The sequence below is a fragment of the Pelecanus crispus genome, chromosome 2, assembly GCF_030463565.1.
Source record: "Pelecanus crispus isolate bPelCri1 chromosome 2, bPelCri1.pri, whole genome shotgun sequence".
Taxonomy (NCBI): Eukaryota; Metazoa; Chordata; class Aves; order Pelecaniformes; family Pelecanidae; genus Pelecanus; species Pelecanus crispus.
In genome coordinates this window covers 138,506,150-138,530,929 of record NC_134644.1, presented here as the reverse complement: position 1 = coordinate 138,530,929, position 24,780 = coordinate 138,506,150, and the positions used below count along the sequence as shown (strand labels likewise).

Here is a 24,780-nt window from a genome sequence, read left to right as displayed (position 1 = left end):
ATTGATACAAATATACACATCTACTGAACTCTAAAGAGTAGTTAATGTTAACTGAGAAGTGAAATTGATAAATATATCATATGCTAAAAATTCCAGCTGCTTTCACAAAAATAGGTTTTTTAGGAAAAAAAATTAACAATAACCATCAAAATAAAAGTCTTTTCTCTGTGAACTTAAGACTGTGAAAGGAAGTCTTGAAAAGAGATTTAAAAATGTGTTGTTGCATTTCTGAGGAGTATGGTACTTCTAGTTAAATGAGTTAGGAAGGATAATTTATGCTGGGTGTCTGTTAATGTTCAAGCACTTCACTGTTAGTGAGTCTGCGGATGTTAGAATAGCAAAACATCTTCCACCTACCATGTTTTCAGGAAAAGTTTGTTGTTCTTACATACGTAAATCATGGTTCTTTTTTACCTGTTCAACAGCAGTAAATATTTTTGTAAATAAATTTTGCTGAAGCATAATGATTAGTGTACAATACTGTTTATAAAGAATGTTATCCTGTCTTGAAGGTACTCATTGGAAAAGTTTAGAGTAGACCTTTGAAGAATACCATAAATTTCATCTTCATAGTTGATGCGTATTTAAAACATATTTAAAACTTATTAATTGAACTTACCCTGGGAAAATAAGGACTCAGTTTTATGCCATATTTAGAAAGAATTCTATTCATCTGGCTCAAATGTGGCAATCTAAAAGTAAAGTGTCTGCAGCCAGGCAATTTGGAAAAATTTTCAATTTCTGTAAGTTTTTTTTTTTTTTTTTAATCACAGCTGGATGTTTTTTTCTTACCAGTCACCACAATGGTTATCTTAAAGCTTGTTTGAAAACTTAGAATTAAATCAGTGTTCTTTAAGAAAAAGCTGGTATCCCTTAAAATTGTTCATTTAGAGTTAATCTTGTCTATGAAGTGATATGATCTTCTCTATGATTTGAAGGAATGAAGATTTTTTTTTTACTTACTGCTCTTTTCTTTATTTACTGAAACAATTTATTCCTCTGTTTTTACATATAACTTGAACTCGATTTAATTAATATTTAATATTTATCAATATTGCCACTTATCATTGTAGATTTAATTATTTTAGTTATGACTCTTTAGTGAATGTCCTGGGTTTAGTGTCACATGTAAAAAGCAAGTAAATTGAACATTTTGAAGTTTAAACTGAAAGGTAAAAATGTAATTTCTTTACTACAGCAGAATACAGTACAATCCACAGCCCTTCAACACCCATTAAAGATTCAGATTCAGATAGATTGCGTCGTAGTTCAGATGGGAAATCACGTGGACGTGGCAGAAGAAACAATAATCCTTCACCACCACCTGACTCTGATCTAGAGGTACATTATATTAGATGTCTTTGACCTGGTACAGACTCTATTTTTATCGCTATTTTGCAGAGTAGTATTTACACATCAGAAATAAAGTGGCATTGGAGCACCCTTTCTTTTTTTTCTAACACTGTTTTTGTAGAAGATAGAATTTTTCTTCTAAAGAAACTTCTTCATGCAGAGCACGTACTTTCTCTGAAAAATACTGGGGGTTTCTTTCTCCTTTTGATTAAAAAAAAAAAAAGCAAGCTTTTCCCAAGTCAAAGAAAGGTTTGCGTTTGGACAGGAGACACTTCTAGCACAATAGTGGTTATTGTTCTCTCATGCTATGTTCACATTTCCCTCAGTGGCCCATGTTGTGTTGAGAACACATCTCCAGTGACACACCACAGCTATGAGTGTCCACACAGCATTACTTTTCCATTCCAAAAGCTTAGCCCATTTGTCATCAAGGGAAATACAATCTCACCAGGATTTAAAATACTTGTATTTGAACACTTTATTTTTCATTAAAATATCGTTTTGTGTGTGGTCGGAGGACAAATTTAAAACACATATTTTCCATTGGCTGTAAGTGAAAGAATTATTTACTGATGCCATAAATTCTTACACATGCAACATCTAAGTTCATAATTTTCATTCTTCAGGTGCCTAAAATCCATTAAAAATGAACATAGATTAAGGGGTTTTAAGTACTTAGCAGCAATTTGTTTTTTTTGTTTGTTTTGTTTTTAGAGGTCATTTTCAAGAGCAGTTACATGAACTTTGTTTTGTAAGACTTGCAGAAATACAGAATTCAAACCCAGAAGATTTAATTTTCGGAGGCTTCTCTTCATTTGTTTCAGTTTCTATCTCACATCTGGCTTTAAAATAATACATTGTACATCTCATTTTCTGTGTGTATTTGACAATAACTATAATTTTATTCTAATAGAATAATTTGATATAATAGTAATTGTAGTAAAAAGCTAACAGATTGTATTACCCTATTCTGGAAAAAACTTGTTAGTTCTGAAAATAAATGGCAAGGAAACTATGGTTTTAATATATAACCATTTCAATACAATTTTCTCATTTGTGCACTTACTGATTCAAATTTTAACTTTCCATTTCAAGTATCAGCTTCACAGAGGAACACATTGATTTGATTCTCTTTTTACAGAGAGTATTCATTTGGGATTTGGATGAGACAATCATCATTTTCCATTCCTTGCTTACAGGGTCCTATGCCAACAGATATGGAAGGGTAAGTGTCAAGAAACTGATGGAAATTTTCAGTAATATTTGCTGGTTTATGGTTGATACACAAGGAATACCAGAACATTAGTTGATTTTCCAGAGGCAAAATGGTACTGGTGTTTCAAGACATTAGAAAATCAAGGAGTAAAGCTGTTTCATATGCCCATTCTTTGCACTTACTCAGCTCTTATATTCAGTAAATAATTAAATAGTATTGGGAGTAATACTTTGGCTGCTTGAGATCTGATTTGTAGGTACAGAGTGTCTGAAACCTGTTGATACCATCAAAATCTGCAAAGGTTTAGCTCCCCTCAGAGAGCAAAGAACTTCCAGGAGTGATTGCTAAAATAACATTTTGGTTCTGAGCGATTGGCAGTGGATTGTGCTCTGTATTGGGAAGGCAAGAGGAAGAATACTTCCGGACATAGACAGATTAGTCTGAAATTTTTTACCTTAACTTTTTTTTTAATCTACACATTGACTGATGTTTTTGAAAGTCTGCTTATGAGTCAAATCTTTCTATTATGTACAGTCTATAAATCATAACTGAACTGATGAATATGTCTACAGACTGTGGGTTTCCTTGGTAATTCTCAGAAGAGAAACATGGTCTTAGGTGAATAAGAACAGTTTATGAATGGAATGCCCTTGTGAGACGCAAAACAAACTTTGTTTTTCCAGCATTGTATTTGAAAGCTGATGTCTCGGCTTCTGCTAAAATCTGTTGTGCCACTTCATGTTCACCTCATATGATGCATAACTAGAATGTGATTTTTTTTTTTTTTTTTTTTGGTAACCTTAAAAAATTCTTCATATACAGAACAACAGATAGTTTTGTCTGGCTTCATGTAATCACTCTGTCTTCTTGTAAAACTTGCATTTATCAGTAAAAAAAGTTTTACCCTACACCCAGTTCAGTGAAGGGCAAAGCTACTACTGATTCAGTCCATACCTGGGTCAGGTTCTGAATTCCTCTTAATAGATTATTGCATTATAAAAATCTAAAGCAGCACTTCTTTGCAACCCTTCTTGCTTGTTCCGGTGTGGTGTATTTTCAGAATTGTTTGCTGTAATAGCAGCTTACCTGTTTGAGGAATATAATTAGATTTTTTTATCATGTGCCAGAAAAGCAAGTTAATTCAGCAGCCTTCATTTCCTATGTGTTAATAGTTTCTATTTAGGTAGTAAAAAGACACTAGCACTTTAAATGTTTCAACTATTATTGTATGGATACATGTAGACAGTAGCATTATAGAGTATTTACAAAAAGTTGTTTTCCATTTCTCAGTCTTCTGTGAAGATATGACAAACTCCCTCCAAAACCAGCTTTTGCGTGGCACCTCAAAATCACCAAATTTGTGACAGTTCAGCTCAGAATGAGGAGAAGAAATCCTAGTGCTCACAAAAAAAACTTGGTGCCAACAGAATCTCACCATTTGCTTTTGGGCAGTAGAGCAGGGCTGGAAAAGCCTAATTAGTCATTGCTGTAGAAGTACTTGTGCAAGCGTATTTTTTCCATTTGTTACCAGTTCCCTATAGTGGTTTCATTAATTGGGGCCTGAACATAAACACCTTTCTTCCTGGGTGCTTGAGGTTGAGGAAAGTGGCTAGTATGCAGCTGTGAAGAGATATAAATACATATGCTGCAAGGAGGTGGGTGACTCCTGATTGCAGCTCCATCGCTGTTGGCACTGTTTACTTGAGATGTAGCTGTCGCCCGGGTGGCTCTGGTTGCATGTGGCAGAATACTTCTGCATTGCTAAATGACAACAGACCGTCGATGTTTAGAGGGATGACGGGATTAGTGCTTATGCTGCGGGTAAGTACCCCTTTTTGATGAGGGGTAGCAACGTGCATGTCCTTGGTTCTCAGATGCAGTCATCAAAGTGGCCCGTTCTTGCTTTGTGTTTTCTTAAAGTTTCATTCCTATCACAATTTCTCTTGGCTTATGGACAGCTTCAGACAACAGTTAGCGATTTCCATAGACATTAGAGGAAGATAGTGTCAAATGTTCAAAGCAAACATGCTAAAACATGTATCTGTCATATGAGAATTGTAGGGTTTATTTGCAGTGATGGGAAGTGCACATTTTTTTTAAAGAGTGTTTCCTAATGATTTCTGGCCTTTAAATCAGAAATCCAGATCATAAGTCAATCCAAAAAAAAAAAGAAAAATTTTTGAGGGGAATTCTTGTTCTTTTCACCTGTATTCTGCTTTTTGAGCAATCTTAACGTCACGTTCTCATGTGTTTCTGCACTGTGATGAGGGCTAGAAATGCCCTTTTAAAAAATTAAATCTAAGCTGCTCACATAACCATTAAAATACAAAAGCTGGATCTTCAAACAAACAAAAATATCCTAATTAAATAGTAGGGGATTTGGCAACCTGGCATTCAGCTCTTCATAATGCCTGAGTGAGTTTCATGGTGAATGACTATGAATGATGAGCAGCCCTGCTGCTGAAGGGATTGATTTCTTTTCCTTATTCTCTACCTCGTTCCTCATAACTTCTTGCTTGTGCCACCCTTTTCTGTATTCTTACTTTCTCTTCTGTTTTTATCACCTGCTCTCCTTTTGCTGCTATTGTACTCTGCTTTCACCCTGCCTTTGTCCTTCAGCTTTGTTGGAACAAAATAATACCCTTGTTTTTCAGTTTGCGCAGTCATGGTATAAACTGCTATATTTTTATTTAAGTGTGATTTGAATGTTGTGAATTTCATGGACATGTGTGAAACTAGTTTAGGAATATGATTTTTACTTCCAGAAGAGAAGAAAAAGAAACAAAACAAAACATTTCCATTTGCTTTTGGATTTTTTCTTTTTTTAATATGTACAGAGAGAGCTCTATTGATCAACTATCAAGTTATCAGTCACTTTAATTGACATTAGGGATTCTGACACCTCAAAACTTATGTTTTGAGCCAGATGTCAACTGACTGAGTTTTGGAATTTGGAAAAAGTTGGAGCCCTTTAGTATCTTGGAGCAGGTGGAAATACATCTCAGTATAGGCACTGGGATACTGTAGTCTTTCCATACATTTCCATTCTCCATGAAAGCATTTATAGTCAGAGGCTTTAAAGGCATTTTCCTTTAAATTATAAGCTATTTTAATGTGGTTTAATATATTTTAGAGATTGAGAAAAACAAAGCCTGGTTTCACTTAACCCTTCATTTGTGACCTGTAGGCTTAAGTGGAAAATAAGCCTTGTACCCAAAGTGAACTTTCCTGTTTTTCAGCTTCTTGTTTCTCCACAAAACAAAGAAATCAAGTGGGTAGAATTCAGAAATGACATACAGACAATGTTTTGGCTCCAATACCAGTATTCAAAACAAGAGGCCTGATTAAGCAGTTTGACATTGGTATTTCTTTTCTTTAGCTCAACTGTACCTCCCTCAGAGATTTGTACCTGATTTTGACCATACCTGAAAAGACACTCCACCTGAACCTGCAAATCCCAATCAACAAGAACAGATTGTTAGCTTTCCTCCTCATTGTGTGACACCTCACAATAATTAGTTAGCAATTAGTGGCTTAAAATTGCAAAAGAAGGTTCAGTATGGGATTATTTTTTTTTAAATCTTATTCTAGCCTTGTCTTCTTTTAAAGTTTTCAGCCCCCACTGCAATGTCTGACATCAGAGTTTAATCTTCTGCAGTGGTTTAGACCAAGGCTCTTGTGCTTTTCGCTAGAGCAGTTGCAAGACTGTGACTACACAGGTATTTAAAACCCTAATGCAGATAAGGTTTTTGCTTCTGTTAAATATGTGGGTATCAGGGCTGCAGTTTAACACAGTTTTTATGCTAAGTGGAACATTCTATAGAAAAAGATTGTGTTTAATCAAGGAATTAAAGTTTCTTTGAAAAGCAACCTGTTTTGTTTCTTCTCTTAGCTTTTATGGTATTTAATCTGACATTTTCAGTAGGTGCCAATGATTTTCTTATTTGTTTTTCTCCTAATTAAATTAACCTAATAAATGGCATTATTTTAATATTACTTTAGAGAAATCCCCATTCTGTTTTGTCTGCCATTTAAAAATACCTTGGAGTGAAACGGTTCACAGAAAGATTTACAAAAAGCTATTTTTTTAAGACTCAGAAGTGTGATAAAAAGTTTAATAAAAATGTTTAATTTAAGTCATGTGTACATTGAAACTTAACATATGTATTTACAACCATTTGTTTAAAATTAACCATGTGGGTTCATAACCAATATCATGTTCTGTCTGCTGATTTATTCTGATTTTTAAAATTATGTTCCTGTTTATGGATGGAAGCCTAGAATGGGATTAGTTCTACACTGTTAGGTTAGCAGTTGATAATCAAGATGTAGCTAGTGATCTTCATTTGCATCTTAGACACTCAGTCCATCTAACTCCTTTTAATAACTGGAGCAGAGAGTTCTGTGGGTTGACTTCTGTTAGTGCTCAGGGACAACAGAAATCCTTGTCTGGCTTAAAAAAAAAAGGCTAATGAGCTGTGAAGGATGGTGGGGTGGCAACTGGGCACAAAGACATGCAGGAATGTCAGAGGGAGAAGTAGCCTCAGGCCTAGCTAGAGAGAAGGTATCACCTGCTTTCCACCTCACATGCCTACAAAAGTAAAATAAAGGAAGACATAGGTCTACAAATAGAACAATATTAAAACAGAGAGACAGAATACTTTTGTTCATATTTTAAAGTCTTTCCATTTGAATTGAGAAGCCAAATACTCTCCATTTGAATTGAGAAGCCAAATACTCTTTTTTTGGCAGTGTCAGTTTAAATAGAAGCCTTATTTTTCAGGGCAAAGTTCATGAAAATAACATCATGCTTCCCCCTCCCCCCCCCCCATTTTATAAAGGCTATTTTTCTGGTACTAGAAAACTTACTTACTCTTAACATATGTGAGCTCAAGAGTAGGTGTTTTGTCTGTTCTATGTAGCTTTGTTTCTAAATGCTTCTTTCCAAAATTATTTTTCTGGTTAGTTTTACTTGGGTTTTGGCATTTCCAGAAGTCAAACAAGCTGCCAAATCACTATTCTTTTCCAGCTCTTTGCTACTGACACATTTTGCCTTTTAACCAGTAGTTGTAGAAAAATGTTTGAAAGTTCAGAGATCACGTTGAAACACCTATTAATTTGATTGAGAGATGGAAGAAGATACTAGGGGCTGCATCTCTTGGTTTTTAACTTTGAGTTGTCATCAGGTTTAGAATATTAACTTATTTTAAGTAAAATATGGGTTGTCACTTCTGCAGTTCTATTTAAAATATAATTCCTAACAAACTAACATTGTTAATAGAGGGTGTCATGAGATAATATAACATGTTCTTTCAAACTCATGCTTCTGTGTGCTTGGATATACTTGGCATTCTAAATAAGAAACTCTATATCAAATGTATATATTAGGCTTTCTTTTTGATTTTTTTAGATTGAAAATATATAAAACACAAAAAAAATCAAAACAAGACAAACATCTGTAACGCATTTGGTAACCACAATGCTGAACATGCTTTTTGAGTTTATTAGCTCAGTAAGGAATAAGTTGTTATGGTAATTTCTGTAGAGAAGTTAAAGTGTGTTATGTATTAATAACAAACAATAGATTTGTTCACTCTGCATGGGTGGGCCAAACTGAAAGCATAATTAAAGCATGGTTTTGTGGAGAATCAAGGAGTGGTTTTAAATATAATTGCCATTTGCAAATAAAACATTAACGGTGATTTGCTTTAAAGTCACTAGGTATTCCCAGGACTGAATCCTTTCACTTGTGACCAGTGAGAGTTTATTTTGAGTTACAATAGCATTGTCATGCCCCTGGTTGATCATAAAACTTGTAAACAGTTGTAAAATCTGGAGAAATTTTAGGTGAAATGGATTTGCCCTTTCTGCACAGAGGGCAGAGAGCCCATGCCAGGGATGCACGAGGGTGACCACAGAGGTCCTGCTGCAGAATCACGGTATCGGTCGAGTTAAAGTCATATTTTTGAGTGTTACCGGTAAGTGTTATAGTACAGGATTAGAGAGTTGCTGAAGTTAAACTGAACAAGTGGATATTGCATTTAATACGTCAGATGATCTCTCTTGAAAAGCAATTCCTCCAGTTTGTATGCTGGTATGTATGTTAGGCATGGTATTGATGGTGTACTCGCTTAATTTCTTCTTTAAGGATCCACCCACCTCTGTATCTCTTGGACTCCGAATGGAAGAGATGATTTTCAATTTGGCGGACACGCATCTATTCTTTAACGATTTAGAAGTAAGTGTTCATTCGTTGAAAACATACAGAGGCAATTTAATAATTGTCTCTTTTTATGTGTTATTAGGTGGTTTGACATTATTTTTGGTTTCACAGTTTTAATATGGAAATGTTTAGAACATACCTGTATAATTTAGTCATTAGGTTATATAATAACATGTACACTAAATGTCTGCACTGGCATTTAAAGGTTACAATAGTTTAAATGATAGGGTTTTGTCTTCACAGGTCTTAGTATTTATGACCGCAATAGACAAGTTTTAGAAGTGGATACACCAAAAGTGTCTGTAAACATTAGAATTCAATAGTGTGCGCAGGCCATTAAATATTAAACTTCAGCTTCTATAAACAGTCAATGGCTGGGTACAGATTTCTCACTTACATCCCACTGTGGGCAAGTATGACCTTAAACCCGAGGGAAATCATTAATGTTGTATACGCTCTCTGTCTCAGTGGCCTGTTACTAAGGGTCCTCCGCCTTCCCCAGCGGCAGGTACGATTTGTTACACGCTAGGGTTTCTTTGCCTCTCCCCTGTGGCATGTGGCAAGGAGCTGGTGTTGGCATGCCAAGGGCTTTTTCAGCCAACGTAGGCTATGGTTTGGCGACGCTTGTGAGATCGTTCTAAAACTACCCAAACTGCTGAAAGAGACTGTCACCATAATGCCTGGCTGTTTCGTCTTAAAAGGGGAAAAAGCAATTTCTGATCATATTTTAATAACACGAAAACATGAAAACAGTCAGATTTCTTTCCCATCATAACGAAGACAGCTGTTTATTTAAAATCCAACTGTTAAGCAAGCTTTTGGTGGGGCTGCCAACACACATTAATCATCAACTTGTTGTTTTGCTAGATTTTAGAATAGTGTGTTATTCCAGACAGGCAAAAGAATCTAAAAGATTCAAATGCAACTTTTGCTGATCAAAGTTAATTGGCAGCAATTGGCCTTTAAATATTTCCTGATGTTTCCCTTTTCAAAATCAAGCAAAATACACCTTATTTAATAGATGAGCCAAAATCATTTGAAAAATGCCAGTGTGTGATAGACCTCAAATGTGGTTTGTCCAACATCTGTCCTATATTTTGATTTCTTTTCATCTAAAAAGAAACCACTCACAGATGATTTGGCATCTTAGAATGTAATGAAATTATTTAAATGTGCTTTATTTTTTCTTCCATTCCTTAGTGGAGTATTTATTTTTTATACTTACAATAAAATAGATGATTTCCTTAAATTTTAAAGTAGTGTTTTCTTTCATTAAGGTAGCTGTATGTAAAGATATGATTGTTTTGGATAAAAGAAACACCATTAGTGAGTTGCATGTATAGAACTGATTTTTCAGATTTGTGGAGAAGTATAACAATGCTAGTTATTTTCCAAATCTGTTTCTGATTTCTGGTTATATTTCATTTTATCCAGAGCAGAAAGAGAAAGTACTACTGTATCTTACCAGCATATTTAGTAAAGTTCAGCGTGTTTTCATTTGCTGTGCATAGCCAGATACTTTGTAGACTTGTAGCTACTTCTTCATACATGATTGTCAGTGTCACTGACTTTAATGGAAGCTAGTCAGCTGCATCTTAGGGATTCTGCTAATTGGCATGTTACAGCCTTAACAGTACAGCAGAGCAGTTTGTTCACTGAAGAGCTTTGAAGCTGTGTGTGAAAAAAACACTGATCCAGGTGGTTCACGGAAGCAGAGGAGCTCGCTGGATGAGCTTGGTTCCTTGCACTTCCCCCATAACAAGCCAGTTTATCTTGCATCTCCAAACTCAAGTGTAATAGTCTGTGTCTATACCCTAGTCTTTCTTCTTCATACGTAGAGGCACTTCGGAGTGAGCAGTTGTGTTCATGTCCTTGTACATGAGCTCTAGGTCCTTATTTCTGAAGAACATGAGCTCCGATCTGAAAGATCATGGTCTGTCCAAGGGAGAGAAGAGCACGTTCCGCAGTGCAGGGGAGTGGGTTTGTGCTTATGGATTGCCACAGAGAAGTCTTCAGAGAAGTACACAGGGAGGGGGCATAAGAGAGCCTGTACTTTGAGGGAAGCAGCACATAAGGACTAGACCTGGCCACAGACTGAGGCTCTCAGTTCACCAGAAATTTCAGGTTTTTTGAAACATGTTGCAGACGTGGTGGTTTTGAAGGAACATGCCCTCCTGGAGCTGCAGTTTGTCGTTCTTGTGAGCGTCACCATTATTAGCAGGGCCTGCCTGGTTCCCAAGGCCTGCGACCTCGGGGCAGATTCCGCGCATCCATCTCAGCAACTCAAAGTCCTTGCTTGGTGGTTTGGAAGTTCAGACTGCCCTACAGCTTGACAGGCTTCCATGAAAGCTGCGGGCAGTTTGGCTTGGCTGTGCCTCAGGCTCAAAGCATCTGTTCTTGCTGATGAAGGACTGAGTCTGGAAGATCTAGTGGTGACCCTGCTCAGGCCTAAGCTTTCTAATTCATGTGCATAAGCATTGGGGCTGTTAGGAATCGAGACGTGTGTAGGCAACGTTGCCAGCGAGCCGCAGAGCTTGGGCATCCTTGCCCAGAAATAGTATGAAGACAGGCAAAGCTGGATTTGGAACGTGTCTAACCCACAGTGTAGACATGTCTTTGGGTCTAGGCATAATTCAAAGCGGGAACCTGAAAGCTGATGCTCTCCGGCTCACCCAGGCTCAGAGGGAACCCTTCCTGGCATACAGAGAGGCTGGGTTTACGGGCAGGCAATCATCTGTCATAACTTTGGCCTACGATGCACATTTTTCCAGATACCACAAGTTAATGTTTTTTAATAAAAATCTTCTTTTCATCCGATGCATTCCAGAAAGCTCTAATCAGAACAGCTCTCTTGTTATCCAAGTTAGGGGGAAAGTATTCTGTCGTCTTATAAACTGCTGAAGACTCATTTAACATTTTGAATGCAAAGTGCAGAGTTGCAGAAGCACTGCTTGATTTGTATATGACCTAACTGGCTTTTCAAAGCTCAACCTAGAGATTTATTTTATGTTATTAGGTTAAATTCTAAACTTCAGCGGTCATTTTTTAGTCCGTATAAAGTGAATCAATGCTGATGCGTATCACTTGCAAACTAGTTTACCCATCCTAATTTAGTAGGGGATACAGCCAGGTGAATGAATCATCCAATTTCCTATATGTTGCTCTTTATGTAATAATAATGGTATTTGTAATTGGCATTTTTTAAACTCAATGAAAAAATGCGGTCAGATCTCACTGTCTAGCTCTGAAGTCAGTGTTCTGTTTATGAATGGGTGAGCTGCACTTAGATTTACTATTAGTTACTGCACCCTCAGTTTGTACTAGTTCTTAGTTTATTGCTTTAAGAAAAAGTAAGAGAGATGGCTTATTTCCTTCACTTTGCACAGATTTATTTGGAGTAATTAATTCCAAATTGATAGAATAGCAAATAATTTCAGGTCTTGAAGGAACATTTCTTAAACAGCATGTTCAAGGGGTATGACAATTTTTTTAACATACTGAAGGAAAATATTAATGTTTACTAATGTATAATTTGATCTAAGTACCATCATAAACAATGTTTTCTTGCGTTTCATAATGAAATTATAGAAGTATACTAGACCAAACAGTAGAAAATAGTGCAGTGTTCTCACAATTTAGATTCCAAAGTCTGCATTTGGGCTTCAAAATAGGAAGTTTAGGTTTTCAGTATTGAAAATTTTCATTTAAATATCTCACACTCTGTTCTATAGTAGAATTTTAATTGTGTGCGGGAGGGAATAACTATATTGATGTAGTGCTCTCGAGAGAACCAGAGTTATCTCATCAGAAGAGAATGTGTGATTTTACATGCCGATTATGTTGTGATAGGGATAATAAGGTATAATATTTTAATGGTATATATAGACCAATTACACATACTAGGTATTTTAGGGTGTATGCTCCAGTGTTTTTAGGGAAATTAGCACCTTGATGATAGGACTGAAGTGTGACATCTACCTATCTGCATCTTTAAAGATTGCATATATTTGTATATTTATACTGACCCTCTTAAAAGATTAGCTTATTCATTTCTTTGGCATATCAGGTCCATATTATGACTAGGTAAGTTAAAGGAATAATTGCTGGTAGTGAATGATTATGAACATCTTATTTTAAAAAGTTAGTTCAGTGCTTTGCAAACTCTGTTCTAAAATGGTACCATCTCATTAGATGTGTTCCTTTAGAGGCGTTTACTGAAGCTGAAAACGTCACTTATGAAGCCTTTTTTCTTTTTTTTTTTTTTAATCTTACCTAACACTTTTTTACAAATAAGAGACTTTTTTTTTTTTTTGGTCTGTGTTGAATTCTATTGAAGTCATTAAAATCAAATTAATTTGTATTTTTATTTCATGATTATTGTTTTTTTCTTTTAGGCTTTTTATTTCTGTCCATTTCAGGTTTTTGGTGTGGGCTTTTGTGGGGGGGTCCAAAATAAGGTTTTATTTTTATATATGTGTGTGTATATATATATAAAATTATACTATAAAAAAATTAATTTTGACACCTCCAAGAAATGCAATAACACATAAGGGCACAGTAATGATGATTAGCATTCATTTTTCTTCCATCAGTGAAGGATATATAATGCACACTCATGGCTTCACAGTTCACTTTTGGTTGTGGAGTCTCTATATGCAAAGTGATGATACGTGTATGGGAGTCTTTTATGATGAATGGCAATATGGTATGAGTTTTTCAGCTACCTTTGTTGATGTATTTCCCTTAATGATAAAAGATGAGGGGATGCTATCAGGCATTACTGTAAAGCAGTAACTTTGGTTCTTTGGGGAAAAAACCCAAAAATAGTTATGTTCTAACAATTAGGAATGCTGACCTTGATTAATTTCTCCTCAGATTCTTACTTAAAGTCCACCTGGATGTATATTAATGTGTTCCCAATGAAAATTCAGGGCATAGTCTCTTCTGTATGTCAAAAAGAGCTGCATAACTGCTTTATGATTACAAGCATGATGTTACTTCAGATGAACGAACCTTTAAGGCGTCATAGTAGCATATTACTGTGCACGGACCCCTCTGGAAAGCTGCCTGCAGTAAGGTTACATGCGATTTCCATAAGATGCAGCTCTGTCTGTAACCACGGCTGGCTGGAGCGGCAGCCCAGGCAGGCGGGGGCTGTGGTGCTCGCTTCCCACCCCCAGCTACCGGGCAGCACCTTTGCTCCTCTGTCCTGCCCTCCTGCCACCCGGGGAGTTGGCCGGTCCTCCCACGCCGAGGAGCGGGACAAGAGCAGCCGTCTGCGTTGCTCTAACTCTCCTGCCTCTTCACTCCGCTAAATAAAGATAGATAGATTAACACAGAAACATTTTGCAAATCCTACACTTTACACGTATGGGAACAGGCCTGGCTCTCATGAAGCATCGAGATACTGATTTACATAGATGCATCTTTTCACAGTTTAAAGCAAAGAATAAACTGCGTTTACACCCTTGCACTCTCATGCTCTGTGTTTGCCCTGTAAACCTCCTCCCTCCACCCATGTGGCAATAAATCCTTCCAGGACTCCTACTAGTCTGTAACTGCTAGCCTGGATTTACTCAGATCTAGAAGTTGATAGGGAGAAATTAACTGCCAGGTATTTTTCATGAAAACTGCCCTTTGTGGATTGTTTTCTGCATAATTTACTATGTGGATGTGCCTGCTCTCCTTGTTTGTAGCTCCCGGTCATCGGACTATCAGTATTTATCAACACTACCTCTCCCTCATATTCCTCTGCAAGCTCAAGGCTGCGTGGAGGGCAGCTTTTCTACTTGAAATGTGACTGGGATGTCTGACACCCAGCAGTATGCAGACCCTTTCTGTTCCCTAAAGAAATGTAAAGGACCTCTGAGGCCCACGTTGGAATGCAGACTTTCATGGCACTAAAGCAGATGGCGATACCTTCTGTACTAACACCAGGTCTTAAAGGGATTACTCCAAGAAGAGGTGTTCCAGGGAGATTGTAGTGAGAGCTCAGGCCTAAGAAAGGGAACAAGAAAACCCCAGCACAGCAACCGTGAAGCCTGGTCACAGAGCAAAACTTGTCCAACGTTAGTCTCTCTTTGGCCTTTGCCTTCAATTCTTACAGGTGAAACTAGGCTGCCTCCCTGCTGCTGGAAGCAAATGCACCATATAAATCACTTCTAGGCCTCAAGGAGACCTTCTCTTCATGACAGGGACATATATTCTTCTTTTCATCAGCCTGAGAATTTTCTCCTTTGTAGGTCTCAGTAACACTGCAGGAGACTAAGTGACTTTCCTCCCAGGTCTGTCAGTGACCGTGCACACAGCTATGTCCCCAGCGTACCACGCAGTGCCCTGTAGGAATGCCTTTGAAGCAATACAGCCATATGTTCTGTTTCTTTAATCTGAAGGAGAAAGGGAAACTATTTCCCCTCAGACCTTGATACTTTAATATGCCACAGACTCAGGCTGGTAACTTTTAGCACAGTAGCACTCTGAAGCATGATTTGGGATCGTGGGCATTATGATAATACACATTATTGAATAATAACATTCGGCAGACTTATGTGTGCAGGTTACTGCACATCTCAGAGAACCATGACCACTGTAGGGTAAAATGCTTCTCTTTCTGAAAGCATTTTAGCACATCTGGTCCTAGAGTCAAGTAATCTAACAAGTGAACTGCTTGGATGCAAGCCAGCCCTTAAGTGCAGGCTTTGAGCAAGCTCCAGAGCAAGCTGGGAGAGCAGGTTGGCCACTATTAGCAGTGTGGAAATGCATCATTTATTCTGTCGCACATTGTGGAAATGTCGTAGAACCAGCTTTGGGCAGGCGTGACAGGTATGATATTGCCTAGATTTAAACTTAACTAATTGTATGGAGGTCCAGCCAGTGATGGGAGCTGGGGGAACTGCAGAGGCATAGCCAGGCAGACCCAGGAGGTGGAGAAGGAGGATTGTGAAAACGCGATCGCCAGAAAGAAAAGCTTGCTCAACTTCTCTGCGTAGAAAAAAACCAGATCAAGATCGTTTTGTGTCTGAAGCCATGCTCCAAGCTCTGAACATTTACAGAGTTTGCCTTTGCTGGCATTATGCACTAATCAGTTGTCTGGTGCATGTATTTTGCATATATGTGTTGAACGAAGTGACATGAGATCCATTTTTGTGGTTGCCACTACTTTGTAATTCCTGATCAGTGTGCTTTAGTCTCCTCATCTACAGATAAGGATGATGATGGTGATAAGGGTGGTATCTACAGATACAAGGATGATAATTCTGTCATAAAGTACTCAAGAGGGAAGAGATGGCCAAGTCTGGTGATTGTAGTAGTTGTTATTGTGTACAGTTGTAGTTGGCTTTCTAACAATGCTTCAGCTTGGTCTCTTTAATGTCTTAGTCCTCAGGAACATCCTGACATGAATGCTCTCCCTGCTGACACAATTAGAAAATGCATGTATTCAAACAACTTAAAAAAAAAAAAAAGGACAAAAAACCATTGCAAATAGTCATCCAAGAAAACTTTCCAGTTTTCCATTGTATTTGCTAATTTGTTTTCTACTGGTTTTTATTTTGGATGATTTTTGTAAATTGTAGTTGTTCCAGTTTTATTCATACATCTTAAGTAAAGTCTGTTTTTTAAAAGCACAGGGGAAAAAAAAAGAAAACAACACTTAGAGCAGAAAGCCATTGGTCATCACTAATCATTGGAGTGTTTCAGGTACCTGTACTTGTGAGCTAATAACCAGTATGAACTCCATGTAGTCTACTGTTTGGTACCAGGGCTTCTTTTTGGGATGCCTAGATTTTGCTGTAGTACAAATGAGCTAAAAAGCAGGCATGCATGCTTTGTGAAGAAATACACTGACACACAAATAGCTCTGTATAGTAAAGAGCATTTCATAGAATCATAGAATGGTTTGGGTTGGAAGGGACCTTTAAAGATCATCTAGTCTAACCCCCCTGCCATGGGCAAGGACTTCTTTCATTAGATCAAGTTGCTCAAAGCCCCATCCAACCTGACTTTGAACAATTCCAATGATGGGGCATCCACAGTTTCTCTGGGCAACCTGTTCCACCCTCATCATCTTCCTTATGTCCAATCTAAACCTACCGTCTTTCAGTTTAAAACCATTACCCCTTACTCCTTGCTACAGGCCTTGGTAAAAAGTCTCCCTCCATCTTTCCTATAAGCCTCGTTTATATATTGAAAAGCCACAATAAGGTTTCCCCAGAGACTTCTCTTTTTCAGGCTGAACAATCTCAAGTCTTTCAGCCTTAGGAGAGGTGTTCCACCCCTCTGATCATTTTTGTGGCCATCCTCGACCTGCTCCAACAGGTCCATGTCTTTCTTGTGCTGGGACCCCAGAGCTGGACACAGTACTCCAGGTGGGGTCTCATGAGAGCAGAGTAGTGGGAGGGAATCACGTCCTTCAACCTGCTGGCCATGCTTTTCATGCAGCCCAGGTTACGGCTGGCTTTCTGGGCTGCAAGTGCACATTGCTGGCTCATGTCCAATTTTTTATCCACCAGTATCCTCAAGTCCTTCTCTGAGGGGCTGCTCTAAATCAGTTCACCACCCAGCCTGTACTGATACTGGTGATTGTCCCAACCCAGGTGCAGGACCTTGGACTTGGCTTTGTTGAACATCATGAGGTTCACATTGGCCCACTCCTCAAGCCTGTCAAGGTCCCTCTGGATGGCATCGCATTTGCCAGTGGCATACATGCTAGTGAAAAAAGATTTGTGACAGACAGCAAGCTAACTTCCAGTGGTACTAAATCCATCTCCAAGATGGTACCCTGAAGTAATTTCTATCAGATAACAAAACACGTTTTGTCTACATACTCTCCCAAATTGCACGTTTAAAGGTGTACCTTCCAGTGACAGAATTAAAGTTCTTGTCCCCTTCCCAGGAAATAAAGTACCAAATGCTGACATACTTTTCATGGTAACAATTGTACCTGCCCATTACAGCTAGGTTCTGCAGAGCCTGAAATGTCAGATTTCAGGATTGGCCAGTACAGGAGATAGTGTTTTGAAGGGTAGCGGTAACGTACCTGGAAGCCATTGTAATATCTGAATCCAAGTAGTATATAGACAGGGTCTGTTACTGGAATTACAGATCTACTCCAGGTGTGGTAGCTTTAGTTGCAACAGAAACCATAGTGTTGTGCTGCAGTGGCAGGCTCTGAAGTGTAACATAAAAACTGCTATACAATGTATGACATGAGACAGTGCTTTGAAAATTGTCTTATAACCAATAATGAAACAATATAGTTGTTCCAAAAACCTGTCTAAGGCTTGATAGAAATTAAGAGATGCAAAACTCACTGTAAGAAATTTAACAGACTGAGAAGCTTGCAGTCTATTTTCATGCTTTTGCTGTCAATCTGCACGTTTCAAAACACTGGCTTACATTATATTGCTGACAGATATAAACACCTGCCCTTTCTGAATTTTTACTTTTGAGGGGCTGCAAAATGATATGTGCCACAGAGCTCTTCCACTACAATGCAGATAGTGCCCTAAGCACAAATGTGTTGCGCTGCTTGATGGTTCAGCATGTTAGATCCAAAACTAGGTAATGATGTGATTCATCCTGAAGGCCTCTTAGTGCCAGAACCATCATTTCGGATTTGAATAGGCTCTTTTTATTATTTAAATTATCCCAGAAGTCTGAAATAATAGAACAGTGATGCCAAATGAATGAATAAATAGTTGATACTGATCGTAAAAGCAGTTAATGTTGCTATCAATGAATGTATTGCTTTCCATTTATTCTTGCGGAGAGAGGCTTCTCTTTGGCTTTCAGTATTTCATGGAGCTGATGTGAACAAAAGGTTTTTTACATTTTCTTTAAATATTATGAGTACCACTGAACAAAGGCCGCTCTACTACTACAGTTGTAAATACTGTAGTTATGACTTATTCATAAGTTTCCAAAGTAATCCATTATTAGTTTATAACCTGAACTTAGGTGTAGGTTTAGTTTATAAATCTAAAAAGTTTCACAAATTCAAATAACATTCCTGAGCAGTAGATTTTGTGTTTTGGTCTCTGATTAAGCTGACAGGTGTAAAATCTCATACAGCCAGTCATGTCCCTGGTGCAGCTGTAAATGCTGAAGAGTGGAAATTATTCCAGCTAAGATCAACATTAATTTACACTCAAATATCTTTCCCAGCCCACCCTTTCTGTTCACGTAATGGAGTTATTTTGTGCTGATTCCACCACTTTGAGGCAAACCGTTTTTTTTTCCTCAGTGGACTCTTCCAATGCAAACCCAGAAGATAAGCTGAAGACAACATAATAGTCACCTTTAAAAAAATTCTCTCCTTGTTGATTTGGGTACCATCTTAAACCGCAAATCTCAGTTTTGCATTATTCAGGTTGGTGTTTTAAGTGGATTAGTCTCTGAAAATGATGTACCTTTTCTTTTAGGAAAGCTAGGCGAAACCAAGTGTCATCCTTACATGCCATTTTGCAGGATGAGACCACATTAGCCAATCCTCACATAAGTACAAAGATTTGAAACCACAGCGTAAGCATCTTAGTAGTATGCATGGTAGGTAGTTTCTGTCAACCTCTTCAGCCTAGGTTTAGTTTTGTCACAAATTTACAGTGTTGTCAGTGCAGTTGTCCAGATTCTTGAGAGCCATCATGCAGTTTGTGCTGGTGTGGTTATGTGTGACTGCTATGACTGTAGTTTAAATTTTAAGAAAATATGCATGCATATGTATTTTAAACAGATCTGTTTGTGCTGGCGTTTTTGTAGGAATCTTATTAAAATGTTACTACAGGGAGAAAAATTAAGAAGTGTCTTTCATTCATTTTGTTTTCAAAGCACGAAAGGAGTGCTTGAAGTTGGTTCCCAAAATGTTTGAGTTTCACAGTCTCAGGAGATTTCTACTGTTTCAGTATGGTTACAATAAGGCCTCTATCTGAATTTCATCCAGTTCAATGGTCTAATGAAACTTTAAAGAAAGGGGGAGGGGATTATTCCCTTTACTCGTTGCAGTATCACTTTTATTTTTCTGTGGTTTAAAGTAAAATTTGACTGCTGGTAATTGTATTTTTAAAATTTGTCTTTAGATACAGTCAAGAAACTGTGTGATTCTGTAGTGGACTAAAGCGATCTTAATGTGTGCTGTTAAACCATGAGGATTTAATGAGGATTTTAAAAAATGTAAATGAAAAGCTTGACAAAAGAAACAATGAGGTATTGAAGGAATGGAATATTTGGGTTTTTTTTTTCCAAGATCCTTGTCCAGTCAGAACAGGGTAGTCAAGGCACTTTCTGAATGTTACCTGCAGTACTGTATGCATTCGGGAGATAATAGTTCTTACATGTTCACTGACAGCAGAATACAGACTGCTGACATGAGTACTGAGCTCAGCGGAAATATTATTGACACAAGAAAGATCAGTTATATCTAAGTAAATGATCCTTTCTGAACTGTAGAAAAATCACTTCAATCAGTTGAAAGATCTTCTCTTTTTCTTCTGCATATTTGTATAACTCGCATTGCGAATGTAAAGTATGGATACACAGGGGAATAATGCCTTCCCTAACAATGGTAGGCAAGGGGGAGAGCCAATTGTAGCAGCAGTTATAACTCAAGTAAGAGGTTTTCTAAGAATTTTCTCTGACTGAAAAGTTTCAAAATACAAGTCAAATATTTCAATTCATATCTTGGAACAAAATGTGTATGTTTTTCTTAAAGGTGTGTTTACAAGTCCAAAACTCCCATTATGGCTTTGGTCAAACGAATAAAGCATAAATCAAGTCATAATTACATACAAATAAGGGTTGATGAACAGAACAAAAAAGACAGTGAAAATATACAGTGACTTTTTTTGTTCCATGACTTTAATAAATTCAGACAGAAATTTGAATACAAGCAACCTCTGACTCCCAACTGTCAAGAAGACTGACTAACAAAACTAATGTCTCTTTCCTGAATCTAATCTCCACTAGTTTGGTGTTTAATGAAGCAAATATAATGACTAACAGAAGTGTCTTCCACAAAAAATCATAAAGCAAACAGATTTTTTTTCTAGCTGTTCCTTTATATTACAAATTCATACACCTTTCCTTACTGTAGGAACGTAGGAAAAATAGAGAGGAAAAAAGTTTCGTATGACTGTAAATTTTTAATTTATAATTAAAACCACACTCAAGTATCTATTCTAATATATTATTTCATGTATTGGGAAAGAGTCTGTAATTTTAAATACAACATTGTATATCAAGAAAAAAACTCGAATACTGCATGATTGATTCCAATTCAGTCTTTTTTTTTCTTTTTAGTTAAAAGAAGTACTGTGAAAAAATAATTTTAAGAACTTGCCAACAACAAAAATGCTTTTACTAAGGCATTGAATCAGCAGTGTGGTAATATAGCTTTTATGTATAAACTTCATATGGTCATGCAAAGGGTTAAGCTATGTGATTTCAGGATAAAAGGTTTCCTGAGTTGACTATTATTCCTATGGTCTGCCAACAACTTTGCAATAAATGGAATGATTTTTATGGGAATGTGGTTATTCACAGCAAGACTACAGTTGGTGTCAGTATGAAAAATTCTTCTTTAGTAGATTCTCTCAGCAGGGATAACAGATCTGAAAGAAAGGCAAAAAGTAGTTACAGAGAACTCTGGCTGGTGTTGGTGACAAATTATGTTTACAAAATGATGGGGTAACCCATTGAAAAAGAAGAAATCAGAACAACAGTAAATCAAGCGTCTTGGTCCTCTAAGTACTGCTGTTCCAAAACAAGTTACTTGTGATTGTGTGTATTGCTTAATAGCTCCCATTTCTCTTGTCCATAAAGCATTTGAGACTTCTAGCCTTTCAGTTGCAGGGCTGTGAAATAATGCTTCAGAAATCAGTAAAATTACTGTAAAGTTATATCACTGTCCTTAAGATAACATAAAATATTAGTAGGCATGAATTAAAATGCTTCAGGAGAAAGGAGAAAAATTTTTTCCTTTGATTAGATTTTAACATTCTTTTATAATTATTAGTTATAATATTTATAATTTTTATTATTTCTTTGTATCACTTGTCTGTTTTTTACTTCATGTTTTTTGAAATAATATTATTAGAAGGAAAGTGTGATGGAGAATGCATTAATATATTAATGAACTTAGTTGTTATTAACAGTTACTGCATTTAGGTTCAGCTTGTGATAAGCTTTCAGAATGCTTAAAAGATTAAACCATTGATTAAGTCTGCAGCACTGCCATTAGAGCTGGTATTATCTTCCGTTTGAGATGAGGAATAAAGTTACATAGAATTTAATGATTCTCCCCAAACCATACAGTGACTTTATGGGTTTTAATTGTTTAATCATTCATAAAGAAAGTTGTTGGAGGATGGAGGGGCTTGTTACTATTTTGGTTGGGATTTTTTTTTTTAAAGCAATGGGTAGCAGCTTTTTAAGAGGTAAACACAGCAGCTTTGAGTGCTTCCTGCTCTTTGTTTCCCTCATGCACAATTACCCCAGTTCTATTTAAAACATTTCATTTGCAAACTTGTCTCAGAGCATTGCAAGACCTCGGTGTAGCATTATGGCATGAATTTCCTTTGTTGTGCTGGGATTACCAATGATGTACCAGCAAGGAAGAAAATCAGCCTCGCTGTGTCAATGTCAGGGAGAAAAAAAATTATCCAGTACAGAGCAACAGTGTTGTTGATAGGTGGAGGTTCACTTCCCTTGAGGTAAAGGGGTGGGTTTACTGATCCAAAAGTAAATATTGACCAAGATGATGCCAAAGAAAATAAATTTCTTAAGAACTTTACATTTCACATTCTCTCAAACCAGAAAAATAGCATGTGCATTCTTTAATATTCTAAGAAATATTTCTTCACTAGGAATATTTAAAAAACAATCTATGAAAGGAATACTTTTTGTTTGAAAAGTTTTGAAAAGAGTGTGATAGTTAAAGATGCAGCTGAAAGCAGAATCAGCTCTTGGTGATTGCTGAATGTAATCATTCACATTGGTCATGTGAATACTTATTGCCAGTAATACAAAAATTGAGAATACAGCAGTCCCGCTTTTCATAAAGTAATGGATGGGTTTTGCCAGATGACCTTCATTTAGCAATGAACAATGGACAGAATCATAGAATCATAGAATCGTTTAGGTTGGAAAAGACCTTTAAGATCATCCAACCTACCCTACCAAGTCCACTCTAAACCAATCAAGGGTAGACTAGACTAAACCATGTCCCAAAGTGCCACATCTACCCATTTTTTGAACACTTCCAGGGATGGTGACTCCACCACCTCTCTGGGCAGCCTGTTCCAATTCTTGACCACCCTTTCCATAAAGAAATTTTTCCTAATTTCCAACCTAAACCTCCCCTGGTGCAGCTTGAGCCCATTTCCTCTCGTGCTATCACTAACTACATGGGAGTTCATGTTCAAACCACTAGGTCTGGTTCTACTGCTGTGAGAGATAGCTGTTTTCCTTGAGGCACTTACCTGATTTTGGCAGAGTTAGTCTGATTTGGCTGTGATTGGAGGATGGATCCTGGAAAGTCTTAGCAAACCTTTGGCCCTTTACTTCCTAGTAGGTTAGCTGGATGTTGAGTAAGAAACAACTGTAGTCACTTATTACAAAAACAGGTAGAAGGGACTGTAGAACATACTGAAAATAGATTTCTGGGCCATCAGACTCAAAAAAATAAGCAATTGCAGGAAAGGCTGCTGAATAAGCCTTATTCCTGCTGACATACAAGGGATAGTTGCGGAGAGGGGAAAACTTCAGACAGAGCTGGCTGAATTATCTCCCTCCCACCCCCAGATACCATAAGAATGGCAGCTGGACTAATCCCTGGTCACCCAGAGTAGTCATCCAGGGCCCTACAAAGGAATATGTATTAGAAAATGCCTTTTCTCACTTGGCTGAAATAAGAGTGCCCCTCATCCTGATGTTTGCAATGTCTGTAGTGGCAACCTCCCGACCAGACTGTGGCTAGGTATGCTTTATGAGGAGCCTGTGATTCAACTTCTGATAGTTCACCTTCAGCAACAGAGAGGTCTGGGAAAGCTGAATGTGATTATTCCAAAAGCTTCAGTTGAGCTTTCTTTTTTACAGCACTACATTTATTTGTAGATGTAAACCTAATTTTTAAGGTACTTTAAGTCCTATGAACAGTAGGAGAGCTACTTTCTAATGAACCTGTCAACAATTGTGGACTCCCTTCCAGCAGGCATTGCAGCAGTTGTCTTAGCACTTTCAGACTGAGTCACAAAGCCCATCTATTTGCATTTAGTTTTCCACAGTAGCAATCCAGGAACAGCTCAATTTTGCTGCAGGAAGGAAGGAAAGAAAGGAAAGGAAATACAAATCGTGTTAAGGAATTTTCCCTGGTATGTATATGAGGGAATGACTGGAAATAGTTTCTCGTCTACGTGATGCTACAACCATGGGTGACTTGCAGAAAGCTCATGAAGTTCCGCTTCATGAATGTGGGACTAAATTACACTGCACATGTAGCTGTAGGTAAATGAACAGAAATGCAAAACAAAGTCTTTATTCATAGGCAGAATTGTGGCTTTGCTGTTGTGTGCAAAACCCAGCTAAAAGCTTCATCCCATCCGAAATGCATGATGCCTGGCTGTTGTGGAATGTGCTGCTGTGGTTCGTGAGTGTTAGAGCTATGAAGAATAACAAATACCTCCTTAGCTTACTTGAGAAGATCGTTCCTATAGGCTTATGCAACTTATTAACCACTTCTTTCATGTGGCCAGTGACGAGTGCCGTCATACTAGGTGCCACTGAAAAGAGACCCTATATGATTTCCTTCTCAAGAAAATCAGATGGAGTGGTCTTTGCACATGTACAGCTCAGCTGAAATACACAGGAGCCTACCAAGCTTGTAGCATCACTTTATCGCTTCATTTACCTTCCTGTTGCTTCTCCCTTTCTCTAAACATAAGGGTGTAAGGTGGCACAAAGACTCTAGCCTATCCAGCTGATATTCCTTGAGCTCTGG

At 37.5% G+C, this 24,780-nt stretch overlaps 1 protein-coding gene across 14 annotated transcripts in view; it reads left to right on the top strand.

The window, feature by feature from the left end:
* EYA1 (EYA transcriptional coactivator and phosphatase 1) overlaps nucleotides 1-24,780 on the top strand; it is an 84,056-nt gene that overhangs the window by 38,667 nt on the left and 20,609 nt on the right. For 6 of the 14 annotated variants that reach the window (XM_075728144.1, XM_075728141.1, XM_075728140.1 and 3 more), the window contains 3 exons: nucleotides 1,202-1,341; nucleotides 2,495-2,578; nucleotides 8,718-8,807. In XM_075728144.1, coding sequence (XP_075584259.1) covers nucleotides 1,202-1,341; nucleotides 2,495-2,578; nucleotides 8,718-8,807 — 314 coding nt within the window. Of the gene's footprint in view, nucleotides 1-1,198; nucleotides 1,342-2,494; nucleotides 2,579-8,717; nucleotides 8,808-24,780 lie in introns of all 14 variants that reach the window. The other 8 variants (XM_075728142.1, XM_075728138.1, XM_075728137.1 and 5 more) reach the window with 2 other exon arrangements.